At 41.7% G+C, this 21,874-nt stretch overlaps 1 protein-coding gene across 1 annotated transcript in view; it reads left to right on the top strand.

Moving 5' to 3' along the window:
- TRIM25 (tripartite motif containing 25) overlaps positions 1–21,874 on the top strand; it is a 366,254-nt gene that overhangs the window by 92,347 nt on the left and 252,033 nt on the right. Inside the window, exons 3-4 of the mRNA XM_069200011.1 lie at positions 11,821–12,054; positions 15,090–15,237. Of these exons, the coding sequence (XP_069056112.1) occupies positions 11,821–12,054; positions 15,090–15,237 (382 nt within the window). The remainder of the gene's footprint in view (positions 1–11,820; positions 12,055–15,089; positions 15,238–21,874) is intronic.

The raw sequence follows: 21,874 nt of genomic DNA on the forward strand, positions 1-21,874 counted from the left end.
ACGTCAGATTTCAATGTAAAAATGTGATGTGTCCATGTTGCGTTTTCTGTCGCAGGCATTAGGCGTACGCACACAAGTGAGGTATTAATTTTATCGGGAGACTTTGGGAAGCACAGAATTGCAGAACAACTGTTATTTCCCCTTTCCTTTCTCTACACTTTTTATCTTTGAAATGTAAGACAATGCGTAAAAAAGACGTCTATTAGAGAAATGCCCTGTAATTCACATGCTAGTGTGGGGACCCCGGAATTCAGAGATATGAAAATAACCACTGCTTCTCAACACATTATCTTGTGTCCATTTTGGGAATACAAAGGTTTCTTTGATACCTATTTTGTACTCTTTATATTTCAGCAAATGAATTGTTGTATACTCTGTATAGAATGAAAACCCATTGCAAGGTGCAGCTCTTTTTTTGGCTCTAGAAACCTAGGGTTCTTGATGAATCCACAAGCCCTATATATCCCCGCAACCAGAAGAGTCCAGCAGACGTAACCGTATATTGCTTTAAAAAATCTGACATGGCAGGAAAAGTTACAGAGTAAAACGTGGAGAGAAATTGCTGTTTTTTTACCTCAATTTCAATATTTTTTTTTTTTTAGCTGTTATTTTCTGTAGGAAAGCCTTGTAGGATCTACACAAAAAACCCTTGGTGGATTCAGAATGTTGTCTACTTTTCAGAAATGTTTAGCTTTCCGGGATCCAGCATTGGTTTCACACCCATTTCTGTCACTAACTGGAAGGAGGCCAAAAGCACACAAAAATTGTAAAAATGGGGTATGTCCCAGTAAAATGCCAAAATTGTGTTGAAAAATGTGGTTTGCAGTTTCAGGTCTGCCAGTTCCTGAAGGTTCGGAAGATGGTGATTTTACCATTGCAAACCCTTTGTTGATGCCATTTTCAGGGAATAAAACACAAGCCTTCTTCTGCAGCTGTTTTTTTCCCATTTTTTGGAAAACTTTAAATGTTTGCTGTATTTTGGCTAATTTCTTGGTCTCCTCCAGGGGAACCCACACACTCTGGGTACCTCTAGAATCCCTAGGATGTTGGAAAAAAAGGGTGCAAATTTGGCGTGGGTAGCTTTTGTGGACAAAAAGTTATGAGGTCCTAAGCACGAACTGCCCCAAATAGCCACAAAAAGGCTTGGCATCTGAGGGGGAAAAGGCCTGGCAGCGAAGGGGTTAAACAACATCATCATTGTTGATCAGTTTCCTTTGCCCAGGATAAATGAGATGCTTACCATGACTAAAGATATGAATGTTTTTTTCCACCTTCGACTTGCCCCTGCCTACCATCAGGTACCTCTCCATGAAGGGAGTAAAAAATACACAGTCTTCGTCACACAACTATGGTGTTTTAAATTCAATAGAATGTCATTTGTATTGGCAGTAGCGGTCTTTCACCCTTTATATTCAATTTAATTGATAAGATAAAAGGTATATTATTTTTTCAGGACAACATCTTAGTTATAGGGAAAGATAAGGTACATCAGGACAGGAAGTTGGTAAATGTGTTATGCATGTTAGATAAACATGGTCTCACAATAGAATAGTATAAGTGTAGATTTACAAAGGGACATGTTACTTCCCTAGGACATCAAATTAGTGGCTGCGGTATCTGACCAAAAAGAGGGTTGTAAGCCATCAAATATGCTCCTTGTCCACAAAAACAGAGGACTTGAAGTAATTTTTAGGTTTAGTGGAGTTTTTTTTTCAAAATGTGTTAACAATATATCTATGAAAACCTTTCATGTACTTAAGTTGTTGAAAGCTAATGTTAAATTTGTTTGGTCAGATGAGTGTGATCAAGAGCTTTTGGACATCTAGGAAGCTATTTAATTAGCACCAGCATTTCAGGTATTTGACCCCAGTGTACCAGCGTAATAACCACAGACACTAGTAGTAAAGGTTTGAAGGTTTGGGGGTGGTGTTGTCATAAAAAGATGTTATTAGTATAGAAGTCATAATAACGTTTGGGTCAAGAGCACTTTCATCATCTGAAGACAAGTACGCTGTAATTGAAAGGGAATCTTTAGTGTGTGTGTGTGTGTGTGTGTTTAGGCCCTGCAGCATGTTTACTTATATGATTAGGGTAAGGAAGTAATAGTTAGGTGTGATAACCCATTGGTAAAAATTTGGACTACAGTCGGCACGTATAGGGTGTCATCAAAGTTAGCCAGGTTGTCTATGCGATTGTTGGATTCTGTGTACAAAGTGGAGTATGTTCCAGGGAAGAGGACTGCTTTGGCTGATTTTCTGTCTAGAATGCCTGCTGCATGAATGGAAAGTGAGGATACATTTTTAGAGAGTGTGAAAGTGGCTTTCGTGGTTGATGCTGGAGAATATTATTCATAAATAGACAAGTGGCATACAGAATGTGTAAAAAATCAAGAGTCAAAGTCAAGGAATATGTGAACAGTGAATGGCCAAACAGAAGTGATCATTCTTGGAAGTGCGTAATGAATTGTCATGCATAGATGAATAGATGCAATTAATTCCCTGGATTTCCTTGAGGTAGAGGATTGTGTGTTTGTGCCATGAAGGACACTTCGGTATTGTAAAGACCAAGGGCCTGATTTAGGTCCTGGCGAAGGGAAATAGGATCCCATTATATCTTGTAGGGATCGTAATATGGCTGATGGGATATCCGTCACGTTTGTAACAGAGTATTCCATCCACCAGGATCTAAATCAGTCCCCAAGTCACCTATACAAAATATGTACTGGTGGCCTGGCATCAGCAAAGATGTAAAAAGAATGGTCAGGGAATGTAATGAATGCCTACCAGTGGACAAGTCTTTGAAGACACCGAGACCCCCTAGTTGCCCCTCTTTTTGAATGTCCCAAGACTCCCAAGGGGGGAGGGGGAGTCATGGTTGAAAATATGGGACCAATTGATAGTAATCAGAAGTACATTATTGTGTTGATGGATGTTTTTTCTAGGTGGCCCTATATCACAGTCATTAACAAAATGGATACTAACGCCATTCTTGAATTAATTGAAGACGTTTTTGCAGAATAAAGGGATACCCATGTTTCTTTTAAGTGTCAATGGGGTGCAGTTCACACCTGACAATGCGAAGAAATATTGGAAAGACTGAGATGTGAGTCACAGAACAACAACTCTTTATCATCCAAGTGAAACTGGAATGTTCAAATTATTTAATAGAGTTCTTAAAGGTGCCATTCGGTTAGCTCAGAAGAATGGTTCCAGTAGGGAAGTGCAAGTGTTTAAAACTCTTTGGCCATACAGAACAACTGAAGTAGCAAGTACTGGGTTTTCTCCTTTTGAAATAATGCGGGGAACTAAACTGAGATCGAAATTTAACCCAGGTTGGTTGCCCTCTCCTAATGCTGTAGTTTGAGCTTCAAAAAGCATAGGATATTAAGTAAGCATGATGAGTGCAAGAGATACCAAGACAAGGAACATGGAGTCAAATCCATAGCAGTAGAAACTGGTTAGTGGGTAAAAGTGAAGAAACAAGGTGAAATTCCTAAAGGTGTCGATGCTTTCTTTGAGCCAAAAGGCATTGTGCATATATTAAAGAATTATGTACGCCTTAATGATGGAAATGTTTAAAATTTGAAGAGAAATAGCATTGTGTTACAAGTATGGCAAATGTGGAAGAATGGTAAGCCATGACAATCAGAGAAGATGTTTGGAAGAAGATATAATAAATCCCAGTCATCAAGAAAGTCACGAGGATGACTGTATCAGTGAAGACGTTCAGGGTACAGGGGCCTCTGCAGTTGAAATTGGGATACAGAAGGAAGATGTGTCTTAAGGCGTACCAGTCAAACCTATTCTTTTGGATCAGGGTGGCGGTTGGAGTTTTAGGGATGAAAGTAGTGCTTCCCTAACTACTTCTATGTGTTCTGTAAAACCAAAGAGAATGATTAGGCATCCTAAGGCATTAAATGCCTATATTTGTGATTAACTGAAGTAATTTTGTGTGTGTCACTTCAATATCTTGTTACCCAAGCAAGGTATGTGTGCATATTAGTCTGCTATTGAACATTCGAGTTGTCTTTTTGAGAATTATTGTTTTTTTTTTTTTAATTCCTCTATGTAGATTGTAAAGAAGGTGTAGTGTTGAGTTTTTATTGACTGTAAAAGGATGGAGGTGTAGTGTTTATGTCATTATTAGAATATTGTTGGGGAAGCATACTGGAGGGGAATGTGAAATGTTGAAGTAAGGGGTGAAGAAGTTGCTAGGAAGCAGAGCTGCCTGGTTGCATAATAACAATGTTCATACCTTAACGTGTGTAGTGTCATTACTGTAGTCTAGAGCTGTATTGTGATGGAATCCTGCAAACAAGAAACTAGAAGGAGTTATGCATTGTGCACATTCACAAAAAAGGTGTGTTTCACAAGTAGTATTTTTTTCACTATTTGTTGAAAAAGCAGCCATTCAGGCCCTCAAGACTCTGTGATGAAGGATGGTATGTTGCTCAGAAGGATCTTTGTTATATTGGACCTTCCATGGATATGAATTGATCAGAGAGACTCTCTTCCTCTAGTCATACAAGATTTCTCTCAACAAATGTTCAGGAAATGTGTGTTGGATAGCTTGTTTATGTACGAGACCACCATTGAACTGTCTGTTTCCACAACCCCAGATAATCTTTGATTGCCTACTGCAAACGTTGAGATATCTACATTTTGTCAATCTCTAAATTGGAAGAGTGGCTCCAGTCTAGTCTTAGAAATCCATTGACTCCGAATTGTCATTGATGTCTGAACTGCTACCAGTCGAGGCTACTAGCCTCAGACTATAGAAATCTAGTGTAGGAGAGCCAAGAAAACAACAAGAAATGTTCAGATTCCTTGAATTCAAAACCAAAAAAAATCAAAATCAAGAGTACTAAGTTTTGCAAGACTGATCTTCACACTGCAACAAATGTTGAACCAGTACAGCCAGATGTAGCTGTGTCCCTAGAATACTTCAAACTCGGGGAAATCCGTATGAGAGACCTCTGACCAGCTATCCTTCCTACATTTTTCCCACTATTAGAAACAGTTCATTATGTGTTGCTTCTCATAAGATAATCTTCAAATTGGCACTGTAAACAATTATCCAAACCAATTATTCAACCCTGGGCATTATTGAATACTTCTGTCTTGAAGACCTGTTATCATTAGTGCCTATACCATTATGAACACTCTTTTATAACATGCAGTGTAATTCTCCTTTTGCACATCTCAGAAACCACCACTTTCTTACCACACATAAGATGGTATTTTGTAATACTACTAGTGCTAGATAATCCCCAGAAATACCAAAAGTATCTGGTGCAAATTTAACAACTTGGTTTGATCTGCTGTGTGGTACAAGTTTAGTACAATAGCGATATTATGAATTAGTAACAACACCATTTCACTTATGGTGCTCTCTTGGTAGGGATTCTGAATAACCGGAATCTCCAAAGTCTTCACTCTGAGTGGGATGATTGAAGCAAATTGTGTATATGTGAGCGGTCACCTGACTGAATAGACTTCTTTTTACATAGTGTTGTTGGTATATGGACAGCTGACCTCTCATTTACCATGAGGGGTTCTGTTGATCGAAAATAACAGAAACAATGTCTCTCATTATTATTAGAGAACTGTGAAACTTTCCCTTCATCTGTTGCCTAGATCAAGAAGACCCAAAAAAAGAAGCATCAAATTCCCTTAATTTTCCTATCTACAACATAATACTTTCACTGCTGTGCGTAAGGTTGTGGCTGTAGCTTCCTTAGCACGAATTAAGAGACACCGTTTCAAATTTTTCACCAGTGTTCCCAGAGAATATGGCGTATAATACTTAGTCCTGCCCAACTGTCTGCCATCAAGATACTAAGTAGGCCGGACCCTGCTTATCTTCCGAGATCAAACAACCTTGGGGGTTTTCACGGTAGAATCAATGTAACCAGTTCCTTTACTTTCTTCTGGTCGTTATCAGTGCCCGAATCCAAGTTTTGAATTATCTCCATTTATTGTTAACCGTGAATCATATTCTCAACCATATGAACTGTTAGGATTGGTGAGGATGTGGCCTGACGGTCAGAGCTGCCAACTTTGGAGCTGGGGAACCAGGTTTGAGTCTGTGTGTCGGCTCAACATCCTGTGATTCTGGGCTAATCAATTAATCTCCCCATGCCTACCAAAAAATTAATGTGTCCTTGTGTAATGTAACTAGTGCTCATGTAAAGTGCTCCAGTACCTTGGGGTCGAGTTTGCGCTATATTAAACTGCAAAACAAAAAAAAATTTGAAATAGCATTCAGACTTGCCTTCATTGAAATGAACAGTCAGTTAAAATTGCTTTTGTCTTGTTCACAGTAACATTTGATTAATGACCAACTGCTGGGGAATTCCATATCTCCTTCTAATAGTGGAAAAGACATACCTGTAAATTTTGCTTTTCTGAATAGAAGCACCCCTCTGAAGATCAGAGATGCCTTTTACGCACAGATAGCTGAAAGGTCAGAGAAAAACAAGACATTTGTCCATGATGCTTCTCTGACTAAACATACTTCCCTTCACCCACTTTTGAAGAGGACCTGGATGAAAAGGGAAGGATGTGTCTTCCTTAACATTTGTAGCTGCTTCATTGAACTTGCAATGGAGCAGCTCCTTAAAAATGTAAAGGATCACAGATGCATCAACATTCACCTTGTTAACACTTAACCTGGAAGTCTAACTCCCAAAAACCTTCGAGGCATCAGATTTGACTGGAAGGATCATCATCTAATTCAAAATGACCCCTGTGCATCCACCTCCTGGCAACTGGAATGAGCCACACACAGTGCTTAATTTGTGCTTGTTGATTCAGGTGCTTACTGCGAGCAAAAGACACACATGGGAAAGACAGAGGAAGAGAAAAACGAAAGTGTCACAATGTGAGAAAGTAGAAAGCTGAAAGAGTGAGCTGAAGGGGCAGGGAGTGGCTGTAAAAGGATTGAATAGGCTTCAGGATTATGCTGCCGCAATATTTTCTGTGCTTGCACATTTAATTGCAGCAGCCCCGTTTTTAATAGTAGGGCTTTGACCACCCACGCATTTTTATTTACAAATTAAGCATTGGCCACACATGTTTTTCTAGAGTGAGGGATTTTTTTTTGTGGTGGCTTTCATTTTCAGTAAAGCTACATAACGGCGTTACAGGTGACAAAGTGAAACTCACCAACCAATCATCACCCACAATCATTCCCTTTGGATTTGATTATTAAACCATTGCTAATCAGTCAATCCTGATTAAAAGAACACTTACCAATTTCCACAGCAAGCGTTTTGCACTGCTTAATTCTAAGCCACTCTTCCAGCATTTGCTTCACTTCCAAAAGTGGCATCAATAGATAACCCTCAGCCATTAATCCGAGTTCATTTATCCAGCATTACAGTGTTAATGCACTCTTTTCTTAGTTTATATCTCAGTAAATAAGACACATGGAAGAGCAGGAAACTCTGAACCACCAGTCATAGATAGGACTTATCATAAGGCAGGCCATTTCCACCGCTACACTCTACCGCAGGTCTTCCTCCTTATTAGGTGTACTGTCTGCACCGCTACTGTCTTTGAAAATGCTGTAGACCTCTGCATCACCAGTGTAAGGGTCAAACGAGGGCTGTCTGCACCTCAGTACACGGAGTTGTTCTATTTGCCTACAAATACTTATTCTGTATGTGGGCCAAGCACCACCAAAACAGGGTTTCAAGGAGGCCATGTCCAGAAGGAAATGGGAACATTTCTTAATGCAAACCAAACCATTGCCAGAATGCCCTGAGGAGGAGCCTAGTCCTGCCGTAATCAGGGACAGTTCTAAATGTGTGCCATAGCACCACCAAAACGGAGCTTCAGGAGTTCCTCATCCAGCAGGAATCTGAGACCAGGGTAAACTGTATCTGCCTGCCTTGTAAACAATCAATCAGTTTGTAATCAATTAGTCTTTGTAAAGCACGGTTACTCACCCATGAGGGTCTCAAGGTGCTAGGGGGAGGGGAGGAGCCTTATCCGAAGAGCCACGTCTTGAGGTTCTTCGTGAAGATGGTGAGCGATGGGCATGGATTAATCCACTTCGGATATAACGTTTTAACAGTATTTGCACTAAAACAGATATTAATTCAGAAGGCCAATGCACTGCCAGCAACCAGCTCTATAAATGGAGAAAAGTGTGTACCTGCTTGTCTCCTAATCGCAGGTCAGTAAACCACCAGCGTAACAACATACATCTGCACTTTTCTTAACCTAGCTTAACTCAACAGGCCCTTACACAGCTGGTAACATATTTTTCTCATTAACAAAACTCTCGACACGCAGGCCACTGCACCGTGTGTTGCGGAAAGACAAACTCGAATGAGGCATACGAAAAAAACAGTAAGTTCTATGAATACCATTTTCCCTTCTATGGTAAAGGGGGTGGGACTAAGGAGTAGTTAAAAGGAAGACCCTTTTGAAAGGGTGGTCACAGGAGGGCAGGGCTTCAGACTGCATATAGTAAGGAATGGAATGGGACGAGGAATGCTGGATGAGGAGGTAATGACATTTTTGTATCATGCAAGACTTCACAATCACCACAGACCAGTGTATTGTGAAAAAGGCTACTTTATTAGGACAGGCCTGGAGTAAATCAACCTCATAAAAATGTAATACGTCGCCTCACCCAATCAGGCCCCAAAACTCTTCCAACTTTCACGCTTAACCAGTTGCAGCTGTCCCCAACTTTTTCCTCCAGTCCCTGCTCTGTGTTCTCCGCCCCATGGGGTGGATATGCCTACTTGTGACTCACCATCCCCCATACCGCCTATTGGCAGTAAAACATAGCGATCAACTCAAGCATACCCCATTCCAACTAACCAACGACGTTCAAACGCCTTGTTCTGCCCACTACCCTACACAAGCCAGAAAGACCAGGTGGGTGTGTGGATTAAAAGTTCCTTTGTGACCCCACAAGCATTGTGAAACTACCTACACTACCATCTGCTGAATCAAGGGTACGCCAGGCTGGCCCAGGGCCCTGTAATAAACTTTCTATAAATTCCACCCTGCCAAACCTTTCCTAACACTCTCCATGGACAGTTCTACTTGCTCAAATCACGATCGGCCTGCAGGTTTAAGCCCCCCCAGGTCCCTCATCATGTACAACTTCACAATCACCACAGAGTAGTGTATTGTGAAAAAGCCTACTTTATTAGGGCAGGTCTTCAGTAAATTAACCTCATAAAAACGTAATACGTTTAGGAAAAAAGACCCAGGCCTCACTAATATATGTTAACAAACCTGACAAATCCCCTCCCTTAAGGTTCCCGTCCCATATAATCAATACTAAAAGCTGTCACACACCCCTTTTCATTTTTCCCTTTCGCATCTCACGTCCGTCCTTGCTACAGCCACCTCACCGAAGCATGCCCCAAAACCTGTTGATCTCTCTCGCATTACCAGTTGCAACACTCCTCAAAGGTGTCCCCCAGTCACTGCTCTGTGCTCCCCACCCCTGAGTGGTGGATGCTTGTGACGTCACCATACCCGCTCGACTACTGCCACCCAGAAACATCCTGCTAAGTTTTTCTGCCCCTCCAATTCCTTTGCACTGTCTTCCCCTGTAAACCAAACAAACAGCAAGTACTTCACGTATAACGCAATGAACATCAAACTCTTTCTCTCTGTAACTCATCCAGAAGCTCACAGAGCTCCATCAGATAAAACAAATTGCCAAACTGTGGCAAGTGAACTCCATCATCCTGAAAGAAACGTAGCATCTGCTTCTGAAATCTGATCGTGGACCACCACCTTAATGCCGCTTTCCCAGCAGAACACTTTCAATGCCCTATTCAGTTTGCACCTTGCCGTGTCGCTGGCAGCGTATTTTAGAGCTCCCTGCGAACGTCTCCTAGGGGGCAAACAGCCCAATCCAAAAACATGCCTGCCCATATCTGGCGAATCCTTATTAGGTCCTCATTCACTGCTTTTAACAGGGTCAACCTGACAGCTGAAATAAATGGCCTCCTCTTTCCCCCATATGGACAACTAAAATGTCAGGACTTCCTCTCCCTATAAAGAGTTCTGCCAAAAAAGACAACAATTGCCCCATCACGTGCTGCTCCTACCCACCGAATAACTTCATAGCGACTGCTCGGTAGGCCCAAAGAACAGCTACAGGTACAACTATCTGCAAACTGAGCAGCCCATTGCGCTATGGAATGCCCCACTAACCATGTCACCATTTTTTTTTCTTTTTACACCAGACCTCTCAGGCAACCTATGAAAAAAACAGAACAAGTGTTATCACAACATTACACTTAACACAATAAAATCATAAGCCCATCCCCAACTATATGTACCGCTCAGCACATCTGGAACGCCATCTCTCTATGCTCCGAATGTACCCTAACGGCCCCAAAAACATCCAAACCATACGTAAACAAAAAACCCTCTCGTCAAAATCGGCGTAATAGCAAAATAACAAAGCTTTCATCAGACTAGTCGACAAAAAGATGAAAAACTAGCCCTGTCTGATAACCCCTCTGGCCTTAGACCACCGAAAAAATACTCTTCTCACCAGTTCCCTCTTCAGCTGGGTCATAAACCCAAAACAACATACCATAAAAAGATAAACCGGCTAACTTACCAGAAATAGTTGTGGCAAGTAAACCTTTGTCAATTAACAACAACACAAAATTCAGCGCATCTTCCCGAGGTGTAACAACTTGTCTTCATCACACCATTGCAGTTGAGCAACACGCTCAAGAAGCTCCTTCCACACCTGCATATAGGACCTTTGTGTCATATACTGTCTGTGCCACAAAGCTAACGACCCTCATTTCCCCAGCTTGCAGATGTCCTGTGGCAACTCTGTCGTCTTCTCTTCTGCATCGGAGCCAATCGCTGAAACCTCTGCTACTGTGAAGGAGAAGAAACTTCAGCTTTAACATTGCTCGCACCTGGAACATGGCATTCCTTAAATATTACCTATAAAACAGCCTGCAGATTAATTAACAATGGTTCAGTTGGGTCTCTTTTCACTTATGTATAATCAAACCCAAACTCCAATCTCTACATCATCCATCCATAATGCTCTGTTTATTTGTGATCAACCATAAGAATGTTATCATAATCAAGTGATGTGCAGACAGCGCAGTGCTCAAAAAGGGCAATGAAGTGCATTATTTACAGTGATCCACCTGATGGACTGTCATAGTCACTGCAGGAAATACGCTGGCCGAATCAGCAAATTTGAGGTAACTGACTCTCCAGAGACCCTCCTTCTGCCACGCACTTCAAGCACGACACAAGTCGACACAACAGCAACCCTTCCCCCACATACCGCCAAAGGCAACCAGTGGTCGATCGCCTCCAAGAAGTAAGCCCTTGTCACCAATCTGTTTGCTCTCCGCTTTGCCCCGCTTGACGTCAGGCCTGGAAAGCCTGCCACGTGGTTATAAAAAGCCAGCGATTTACCCCTGCAGCACCCTTGGCCACCTGCCTCCTTGGACGATCCATACCCACCCAGGCCTGCTCTAAAACCCCAGTGACAATAAGGTAATTGCAGCGAGCAGCACATAAAATGTAAAGATCCTCGTGCACCCTCACATTTTTAGTCATATCAAAAATTCCTTTGTGACCCCTCAAGCTTTGTAAAACTACCTACACTACCGTCCACTGGATCAAAGGTCAGCCAAAGAGGCCACTCATTCTTAAATCTCAACGTGCTGGTTTATTTCATGTTTGGATATCATTCTTGGAAATGTTATTAGCTATTAGCTGAATTTGGAAAGTCATTCTTTTTTCGTTTTACATAAAGATTCGCTCACAGTTGCAACATGTTTTTGTGATCCTTTAGGATGACCTTGAGAAGAAAAAGGCTTTGCTGATAGAAGAATTCTCCGAGATGAAGACCATAATTAATTTAGAGGAGCAAAAGGTTATAAAGACTGTTGATGAAGAGGAAAAACGAGTCATAAGCAGAATCTCCTTTACCCAGAATGTTTTGCACAAAAAGAAGAGGGAATTTGAAAATTTAAAGAAAAAAGTGGAGTCTTTACTAAATGAAGATGATGATATAATCTTTTTAATGGTAAGATTGTTTCTCTTTTTTCTTTGAGGTTTTGCATACATGTGACAACTCTCCATTCTCCATCTAATATTTGCTTTGCTTTTTTTTTGTTAATGGGGCGACTTTTACCCTTAAAGTGAGCATATTTTATTGCTTTCACCTTCATTAACCCCCCAAAAAACTTCTGGTTAGATATTTAAATACATTAAAACGTTTTTTATGGCTTCTGGCTGGCTCCCGTTTTTGAGCATTATGATGCTTGACATCTAAAGGCAAGGCCAAATATTACTTCAACAAAGATGTAAAACCAAAGCTGTGCACATGTTGGCGGTAGGTATATTTAGGATCCTTAATCCATTTTGCTGCAGTACCCTTTTAAGTACTCTGTATTCCGCCGGTCAGTGCCAAGTTCTTTCATTTGTCCGTCATTTTCCTTCTAGTTTGCATACATTCACATTCTTCATAGCTTTTCTCGCTGCTTGTTGTTTTATTGTCCATATTCTTCCTATGGTAAGGGCACCTTATGCCAAAACACTGCCATTTTGAAACCATCATTATAGGACAGCAGAAGCTTGCAGCTGCCAACCTATCCAGCTACTTTGATTTGCTGTCTGGCATTTATTATCTCATCCACATCTGCATGCAGTGTAGCACACAAGGAGGTGTGGCATTACGGCCAGCTCTCAGCGTTGGCCCAACATACTGTGATTCTGGGCAAATCACTTAATTTCCCCATGCCTAAAAAATGAATGCGAACTTGTGTAATGTAGTTGCTGCTCATTTAAAGCGCTCCAATACCTTTGGGTCGAGTTCACACTTTATACAGGAGGAAAAAAAGTCTCCCAGTCACATCTTCAGGAGATTGCAGGACAGAGGCGGTAAAAGCTCTGCAATGGAAAAAGGTACCTGGACGCTGGGTACATCAGTGAGCACAATTCACAAAAAGCATTTGCAATGCAACGGGTCTCGCGTTTGCTCATGTTAGAGCTGATAGTGTTGTAAACTCCTAACCCGACTTTTCACCTATCGGCAAAAGTGCATTTATGTACGTAAAGCGAAAAAGTGCATTTAACTATGTAAAGCGCTCGACTTCTGCCAAGCGAAATCACGCTAGTAAATTAGAGAAAAAGCAGTCCATGAGCCGGACAGAAAACAGAGAGCCTCGCATGTTTTCTGTACTTGGTCGATGCACTCGAGGAGGGCTAGCCACCGGAAAAGGCATGACGTATGCATGCCTTCGACTAATGAAAGCAATCAGATTTTAATAGGCAAGCCCACTAACCAATGAAAAACACTGACGTGACGTCGACAGGGCTCCGAGCCCTTTTCTAAACCCTAAAGCGTCTTGCTGCGAACATGCAACGCAGGCTCGACCCTAAAAAAGGTAGAAAAGTACAGGCGGGGTTTATGCCTCCATCCTGAGCGTATTTTTCAATTTTCTTTCTGTTCATAGGTATCCCTAAAAGTACGTCTGGAGAGCTGTACCAGGCGCTTGTTATCAGGGATACTTTTAGGAATGTCGTGATCTTATTTGAATTCTCATATTCCCCTTGTGCAGAGTTTTTAATAGTGGAGAACTGTGTATACGAGGAATGGAGCGGCCTGTGCAAATACATTTCTTTCTTTTTTTAACTCTCTTTCTCTGAGGGGATTTGTTTCTGTACAGAATGTGCTTCTCCACTCACACGAAATCTTCGAGTGATCTATTCTCCTTTAGATTCTGATTGCTCCAGTACTAGTGAAGTAAATCTTCAACCAGGGTGGAAAGTTGATGGAGAACAGTGTGCACTGCCCACAAAAGATGGAGCGTTTGGTCTTTGCCAGACTTCCAAGGCAAACAGTATTTTCGAATGCTCACTTCCCACCTCTTGATTACTATTTTCAACTGTGGATTTCTCCACAATTGTGGCAGAACATCTCACAGTAGTGAATGCATAGGCGCCTGCCAGGAATCACTTTGTGAATCCTGACAGCCGTAAAAAGATTAATTAGGTTCTAAGCCTACATTTACGACCAAATGTATCTTTGAGATTACGCCCCTTAGCATCCCTGCAAGCATGGTGTCGGTTTTAGAGGCCATTGAACCTACGCAGGTGATCCTTAATATAGAGGTTTATACCACGCACTACATTTAGGTACGATGATTAAACATGACAAACATACTCAATTTTAAAATATTTCTTTCATCTGCCCTTTTTTTCTGCATGTTCATTGGAATAGGCTTGGAAAGGCCTGACACCTCTGGAGAGGATCATCTCAGTCAAGCTTGCAGTAAACAGTATCAGAGCGTGGAGCCAGCAATTGCCGGCAGTATGATCATGGGGTCTCTCTGAGCTTTGTGGCCTCGAGTACTTGTGTGAACTTGCTTGCTAGACCCCACGTGAGGACTTCTTTTAAAATAAAAAATATTTTTATTGCAGGAAAGACGACAAAGAAAACAGTGCAGTTGCAGAGTCAACAACATCATTTTGCCATCAGTTGATACCCTTTCCCCTCATAGGTTCCGGATTCCCCCCGTCCCACCACACCCACAGAGTAATCAGGAGATATCTACAACACCAATTCGCGTCCACTTAAGATCATCTAGTTCTGCGAGGCTGAGCGGGATACATAATCCACCTCGGTATTCATTCCACTTCCCCCAGATTTTAATCAATTTTCTTGGACAGTCCCTACCCTCATATACCACTCTTTGAGCTAACATATATCAGTCTAAATCAAGTTTCCAGTCAGCCAGCTCCGGTGGCAGTATTACGTTTCGACACACATATTTAACAAACACCATTTAGTAGAGGATTCAGCAATGCTCCCACACACATTATTTAAGCAAGGCACCACAGAAACGTGAGGACTTACTGAGTGTTCTTTCAAATGAATGCTGATTTTTCTTGATAAAGTTATATATAGATTTCAGTAAAGATCATACACTAAATGGGGTCAGTGACTTCAGGTTATTCTCGTAAAGCCAGACACGTGTACACCATAAATGAGCCAAAAGGAATGCATTTAATCTATTTTTATATTTATTTTTATTTGATTTATTTTCTGCCTTTCAGAAAGCAACTAAACTTAATGATGCCACTACTAAAGAGGCTTATGTGCCGAGAATAGACTGTGATCACAAACTGTTGCACACCATTTATAGAGATGTTTATTCCCTGAAAGAAAAACTAAGAAACCATAAAAGTTCAAATGACCAGCCAGGTAATTATGACATTCCTATCTAATTGTCTTTGCATATTTGCTTTATTTGTGTTAACGTTTTTGTATTGTTTGTTTGACTAAGGTTTATTTTGTTGATGACTGCAGAAAAAGGCAAGCTGTAAGTAATTGAACTGTTTACAGATATAATAAGTATTGTTACAAAGATGTTTAGACCCTTTTTGAAAGCACTCATCAGCAGAATGGCTCAGATGAGAAAAACAACGGTCAAACTCCCTCCCCCAAACACTCTGGGGTCCTTTGGAAATGATGTCACCAGGGTGTACTTTGGTTTGAGGACTAAATTCACCCAGCAGGGACAATAGTATGAAGAGTACATAACGATTTCCTCTGTGAGGTTCTGCCCAGGGGGTATCTTAGCCAGTGAGATTCAGGGGGCTTAAAAATTAAAAAAGCAGTGGGCTGCAGGGTGAGGTCGGATTGTCAGATGACCAATGTTCAGGATGGACTGTTTCTATGAGGAACAGGGTCAGTATTGATTTGTACACTAAGCAAAAAAAATGCAAACATTCATCCCATCAACTTTTGGGTGTTTGGTTGTCAGTAGTATGGCTGGAAACTTGAGATAGGTGCAGCTGTCCAAGCCTACTACTGACAATATTTGTGAATTCCAAAGAGCATTCAATTTGCACCCTTTCAATGAGTATGTCTGTGGGTGCAGATTTGCTATTTTGTTGGTTAAGCTGTCACTGTATATATGTAAGATCCCAAAATGAGAACAATGAAAAAAAGTGCCACAACATTATAGATCCGACTCCGCGCCCCCAGACCCTAAACCAAGTATCCACTTGAAGAGCGTCGCACCCCAAACTCCCCCTGAAGGTACGCCTCTGCCTGTCCCACCTGGAACTCGAAGTTCTCCCTGTGAGCTCAAGACTGAGGTCACAGACAGCACAATGGCCGGGAGTCCCAGACCTGTGATCGCTTAACTTAAATGTATTTTCACTGCACACACACACTTCCTTGTCTCTGCTACAAAAAAACCTTGACGGGAGAGTTGTCAAATCAGCACGTGGGAAGGGCTTCATGTTTCTAATCTTCACCTATTACAAATCATTTTATGAATTGGCTGAGGGACCCATGTACTAAGTCAGTGTTGTAAATACCGGAGTGTGCAGAGGCAAAGTAATGGAGCAAGCTGAACTAGAGCTGACCCATGGATCTGGCTTTGCTCTAAGAGTCTGTGCATGAGCCAAGCCATGAAAACATTATTTTGCAATGCAGAAATATAATACAACCTCTTCAAAATTCTAAAAAGTGTGCTTGTTTAACATGCCTTAGTACATCAGATTATATCACTGCATATACAGACATTTATTAAAAGTGTTTCTAGAAACGTTCTTGGCTCCTCCTCCCAACAACAATGCCATTAATGAACTAAGAGGCAAGTCAGTTCTTCTTGGGACACCAATTCAAAATATGCCCATTCAGGTGAAGAGAACTTTCTGTTCAAAATTCTCTTTCTTATTGTGTTTTTTGGCAAACGGAGATTCACTCCCACTGTTCTCTGAAGTTTTTTCACTTCCTTCTACTACTTTGATTCTTATCTCACATTTTCCCAGTGTATTTTCTCTTCACTTCCTTAGAACATATGAATCTTTTATCTTCACTTGTGACTACTGCTGATCCTTCTTCACTCACAGTTAAACTTGTGCTTAGTCCAGCATCAAAACTCAATTCACTGTGAACTGCTTTCTTCCCCTGGGGGTTCTTGAGACTTGAGTTTTTAGGTGGAGCGTTTCATGAGTTGGATCAGAGACTGCTGCTTGTAATTTTGTGACAGTTCTTCACTATGATCCTCAAACAGAAATCTGCTACTGGAACCTTGACCAGGTTCTTCATTTTCATCATGAAACCCACCAGTTTCAGCAAGTTCATCAACTTCTTCTCCAACTTCTCCCCCTTGTGGAGCCACACTGTGAACTTGAGCTTGACTTGGTGAATCAGTGGTTGTTGTCACCACTTCTTCATCTATCTTCTTTATTTTACTCATATGAGCTTCATGGGTCCACTGTGGGACTCTAACATACTTTACAGCAGTATTCGTTACAAGCACAAATTGATGTGGTTCTTTCAAACCGAACGAGGTTCCAAACAACACTCTTCATGGACTTGCTCCTTTGCCGGTTTCCGCTCCACTGGCTGCAGTAGATGACAGTGAGTTTCTTTTGTTGGCATTGTTGTCAAATCCACCCGTTGGGACACACATTTCAACACATCTGCTACACCATTGCAGTAATCCAATACAATATCATTAGTTATTGACAAAAATGTTACTCAAGATATATATGCAATCGGCATGGCTCTGCCCATTAGCACTTCATGGGACGCGAGTCCACTCTTTTTGTCTGGGATACTTCCAGTGCTTAGGAGAACAAGGGGAATAGTATTAGGCAATTTCAAATTAGTAGAAGCACACATTTTAGCCAGGTTGTTTTTGATGGGCCCATACATCTTCTCTACAGCACCAGATGACTGAGACTGATAGCTGTATTGGAGCTTGTAAGAAATTGTGTTACAGATTGGGGTTGGGGGTAAAATTGTATTCAAACCAGAACCACAGTCTTTGTCAGGGTAAAGTCACAAGCAAAACCTAAATGAACCTGTGTGCAACCCTCAAGTTGCTTGGCACGGAGCAGTCAGGCGTAACTCAGAGGTCATGTGTAAAGTATTTGTGCCACACTTCAAACAGTAACAGTGAAAACACACCACAAAAATGATTGTGCAACAAATTTGAAAAATAGAATACATTTTAGTAAATACATGGCCAAAATGACAAAAAAAACAACCAGTAGAACTAGATCGATGCAGTATTAAAGATTTATTGAAAATAGCACAAAAAGCACAAAGCGCCAGTTGTGGATATCTGCTTGCACCAAATCGGGACAAAGTCACAAGTACAGGCTGACTGCGATGGAGTGTGGGCCGGCTGCAAGGGCCCAGTTAGGCCCTCTGAACCAGAGTACCTCAAATCCTGGTTGCACAGCGTTGCTGGGATGTGTCGTGCAGCTGAGGCAATGCTTCGGTTCTGAGGAGTTGTGGGGCTGCATCATTATCTAGGATCCCTTTAACGATGGCTTGCAATTAGAAGTCCGGTGTCGGGGATGTGCTGCGCAGCCGAGGCGATGCATCGGTTCTGAGGATCTGCTGGAGTGGGATGCAAGGCCCTATGTCACCTTCGAGGATCCATCGACAAAGGCTTGCGATGTGAGGTCCAGCGCTTGGATGAGTTTCATAGTAAAGTAGATGTGTTGGTTGTGGGGAACTGTGAGGCTGCCAAGAGAAGCACTGGCGACGGGGGAAAACGTTAACGCAGCAGAGGCGATGCACCGGTTCTGCTGAGGTTTGTACCATGCAACAGAGGAAACGCATTGGTTCTGCTGGATCCACAGATGGGCTGGCAGAGCACTTTTATGTGCACTTTCCAGGGTAGAGGACAGTGGTGATACCACTTGGCAGGATAGGACTCACAGTTGCAGAGTCCATGTTCTAGTTATAAGAGGCTTGGCCCTTGTATCTCTGATGGTCCTTGGTACAGGTTTCAGGTCCAGTGCATCTCACCCAGGCATGAGGGGAGCAGGACAGCACTGCAGGGCTGAAGTCCTTCTCCCTGATAGTCTTCCACAGGTCCAGAAGTGTATTAAAGAGTTTGTGTCTGAGGTCCAATATTTATACCTACTGCCTCTTTTGAAGTTGGAGAAGCGTCTGGTGGCTTCTTTTTGAAGTGCACAAGTTTTCTGCCTCCCCTGCTCTGGCTCCAGACTAACTACTGGGGGTAAGCAATCCTTTGTGTGAAGGCAGGGTTAAGCCTATTTCAATGTAAGTAGGGCAGTGCCCAGCTTCTGCTACTTATGGCCCTTGCAGGCACACTTAAGCTCTCTATTGTGTATGGTTATCTAAGTAGAATACACGAAGACCAACTAACAACTACACTCAGTCATGTGACCCAGGATCAGGTGGCAAGCACCAAATGACTAAGGCAGGAAAATCCCAACTTTCTGAAAGTCACATTTTCAAAATTGTAACCCAAAATCAGACTTCACCATAAAAGAAAATTTTTCATTACAATTCCAAAGACCCCAAACATGAACTGTTTACCGGTTTTCATTTGGAAGTTACAGCTTATTAAATGTAATAAGGTAACCCTATTGTTATCATGTAGAAGAGGTAGGCCGTGCAATAGTGAAAAACGAATATAAGAGTTTTTAACTACTAGGACATGTAAAACTTAAAAGTACATGTCCTGCTTTTTAAATATATTTCATCCTGCCCGGTAAGAGTGACTTATATGTATTAAAAAGGAACTGTTGGGCTTGGGAAAAGGTTTATTTTGCCTGGACGAAATGGCAGTTCAAAACTGCACACATAGGGGGTTATTCTAACTTTGGAGGAGTGTTAATCCGTCCCAAAAGTGACGGTAAAGTGACGGATATACCACCAGCCGTATTACGAGTTCCATAGGATATAATGGACTCGTAATACGGCTGGTGGTAAATCCGTCACTTTTCCGTCACTTTTGGGACGGATTAACACCTCCTCCAAAGTTAGAATAACCCCCTTAGTCTGCAATGGTTGGCCTGAGACATGTTTAAAGGGCTTCTTAAGGGGGTGACACAATCATGTAGTACCACTTTACTAGGGACTTACAAGTAAATTACATATGCCTATTAGGGATAAGCCAATGCTGCCATGTTTTAAGGAGTGAGCACACTCACTTTAGCACTAGTTAACGATGATAAATTGCACAATGTCCCAAGGCCAACAAAAGTGAGATCCGAAAAATCTGTAGGAGTAAGGCAAAAAGTTTGTGGGAAGACAAACCTAAGTTGACCAGTATAAGATATATTTTTTTCATTTTGGAGAGCTGTGGATATTAATTGCAGGATCACGTTTATAAAATGAGTTCCCCCATCTGTCTCAATTGCAGTTGGCAGACCAAAATGTGGAATTGATTTTCTCAACAAATGTTTGGCAACTGTCATGTCTCGGAATGGGCAGGCCTCAACCTAATTAGAGAATATGCAGACAATCACAATATCGCATTTAAGCCCATTGTAAATAGGCATCTCAATGACGTCTTCATGAAGTCTAGTAAATGGGCCCTCTAATTTGCCAGTTCATAAGACAGTATTTTTCCCTGATGATTTCTCTGACAAATGAAACATCTCTAACCTAAATTTCATGCAGCTTTCTGACTTTGTTAATAAATCTGTACCTATTAAAAGTCATGGTTTGGAAAGTCATTCTTTCTCTGGATATTTTCCTCAACCCTTTCTCAGTTTGGTGACCCAAATACTTCACTACCTTCTGACAGTACTGCAATTTCAGTGGTGACACCTTATGACCGTACTTTCCCAAATGATTCAGCGGGGCAATCGAGTCATACTTACACTCGTCCCTTGTCTTGGATGCAATTAACAAGTCATCAATATACTCTACCAGAGTCGACTGAAAAGGCAATTCTAATGACTCCAAATTATTTTTCAAGATCTGATTAAACAAAGAAGGTGATTCCGTGTACCCTTGAGGAAGTCTACACCAGCAGTAGACTCTATCTAACAATTTGAAACTAAAGAGAAATTGACTATCCTCATGTAGGGGCACAGAAAAGAACGCTTGTGACAGATCAACAACTGTGAACAATTCTGCATCACATGGAATCTGGAACATTATTACAGCTTGGTTGGGCACTACGGGACAACATTTGACCACAAGGTCATTTATTTTTCTTAAATCCTGAACAATTCAAACCTTCCCATATGGCTTCTTCAAACCCTTTATTGGTGAATTACATGGGCTACTTAACACCTACTTCAAAACTCCCTGCTTCACAAAATCTGCAATTATCTGAGCCACTTTCATCAGGACATCTTGTGGCATGTTATACTTTGGAAGCTGCGGAAACACTGCATTCTGCTTTAAGGTAACCTTAACCGGCTCCACTCCCTTGATCAAACCCACTTCTTTCCCTGTCAAATCCCACACGTTTTCTTGCACTGTTCCCTGCAAATCAGAATGAAGCTCTCTCACTGGGAACATTGGGAAAAACTCAATCAAGGGGTACACCTCATTGGTAGTTTCACACTCAGTTTCTGGGGCTGGGTCTTCCTCAGCATCACTAGTTGTCTGGATCTCAATTCCATCATTTAAACAAGTAATCAGACACCTTGTCTTACACAGCAAGTTCCTTCCAAGTAGGGATACTGGACTCGAATCGCATACTATTAACTTATGCAATCCTTTGAAATTGCAAATATCAGCTTGCACTGGATCTGTAATTGGATTTGTCAAAAACTGATTCGCTTCCCTCCCAACCTGAACTGTTTGACCTGAAAGGGGCAAATTCGGAACTTCTGCACTTCTCACTATAGAGCATGTAAATTCCGTGTCCACCAGGAATGAGACTCTGTGGCCCATTACTTTTCCATTCACATAGGGTCCTCTCTGATCTTCCTCTAGAGAAGTCGCAAGCACACATGGCTCCCCATCGGAAATATCACTTATCCGTTCTCCATTTATTTAATTCTCACCCTGTAACAGGAATTGGTGCACTGTGTTACTACTTCTGTCTGACCTGTCGAGAAAACATCATCTGTTGCTGCTCCATCAGGGCTTGAGG

This window comes from Pleurodeles waltl, chromosome 7 (genome assembly GCF_031143425.1).
Source record: "Pleurodeles waltl isolate 20211129_DDA chromosome 7, aPleWal1.hap1.20221129, whole genome shotgun sequence".
Taxonomy (NCBI): domain Eukaryota; kingdom Metazoa; phylum Chordata; class Amphibia; order Caudata; family Salamandridae; genus Pleurodeles; species Pleurodeles waltl.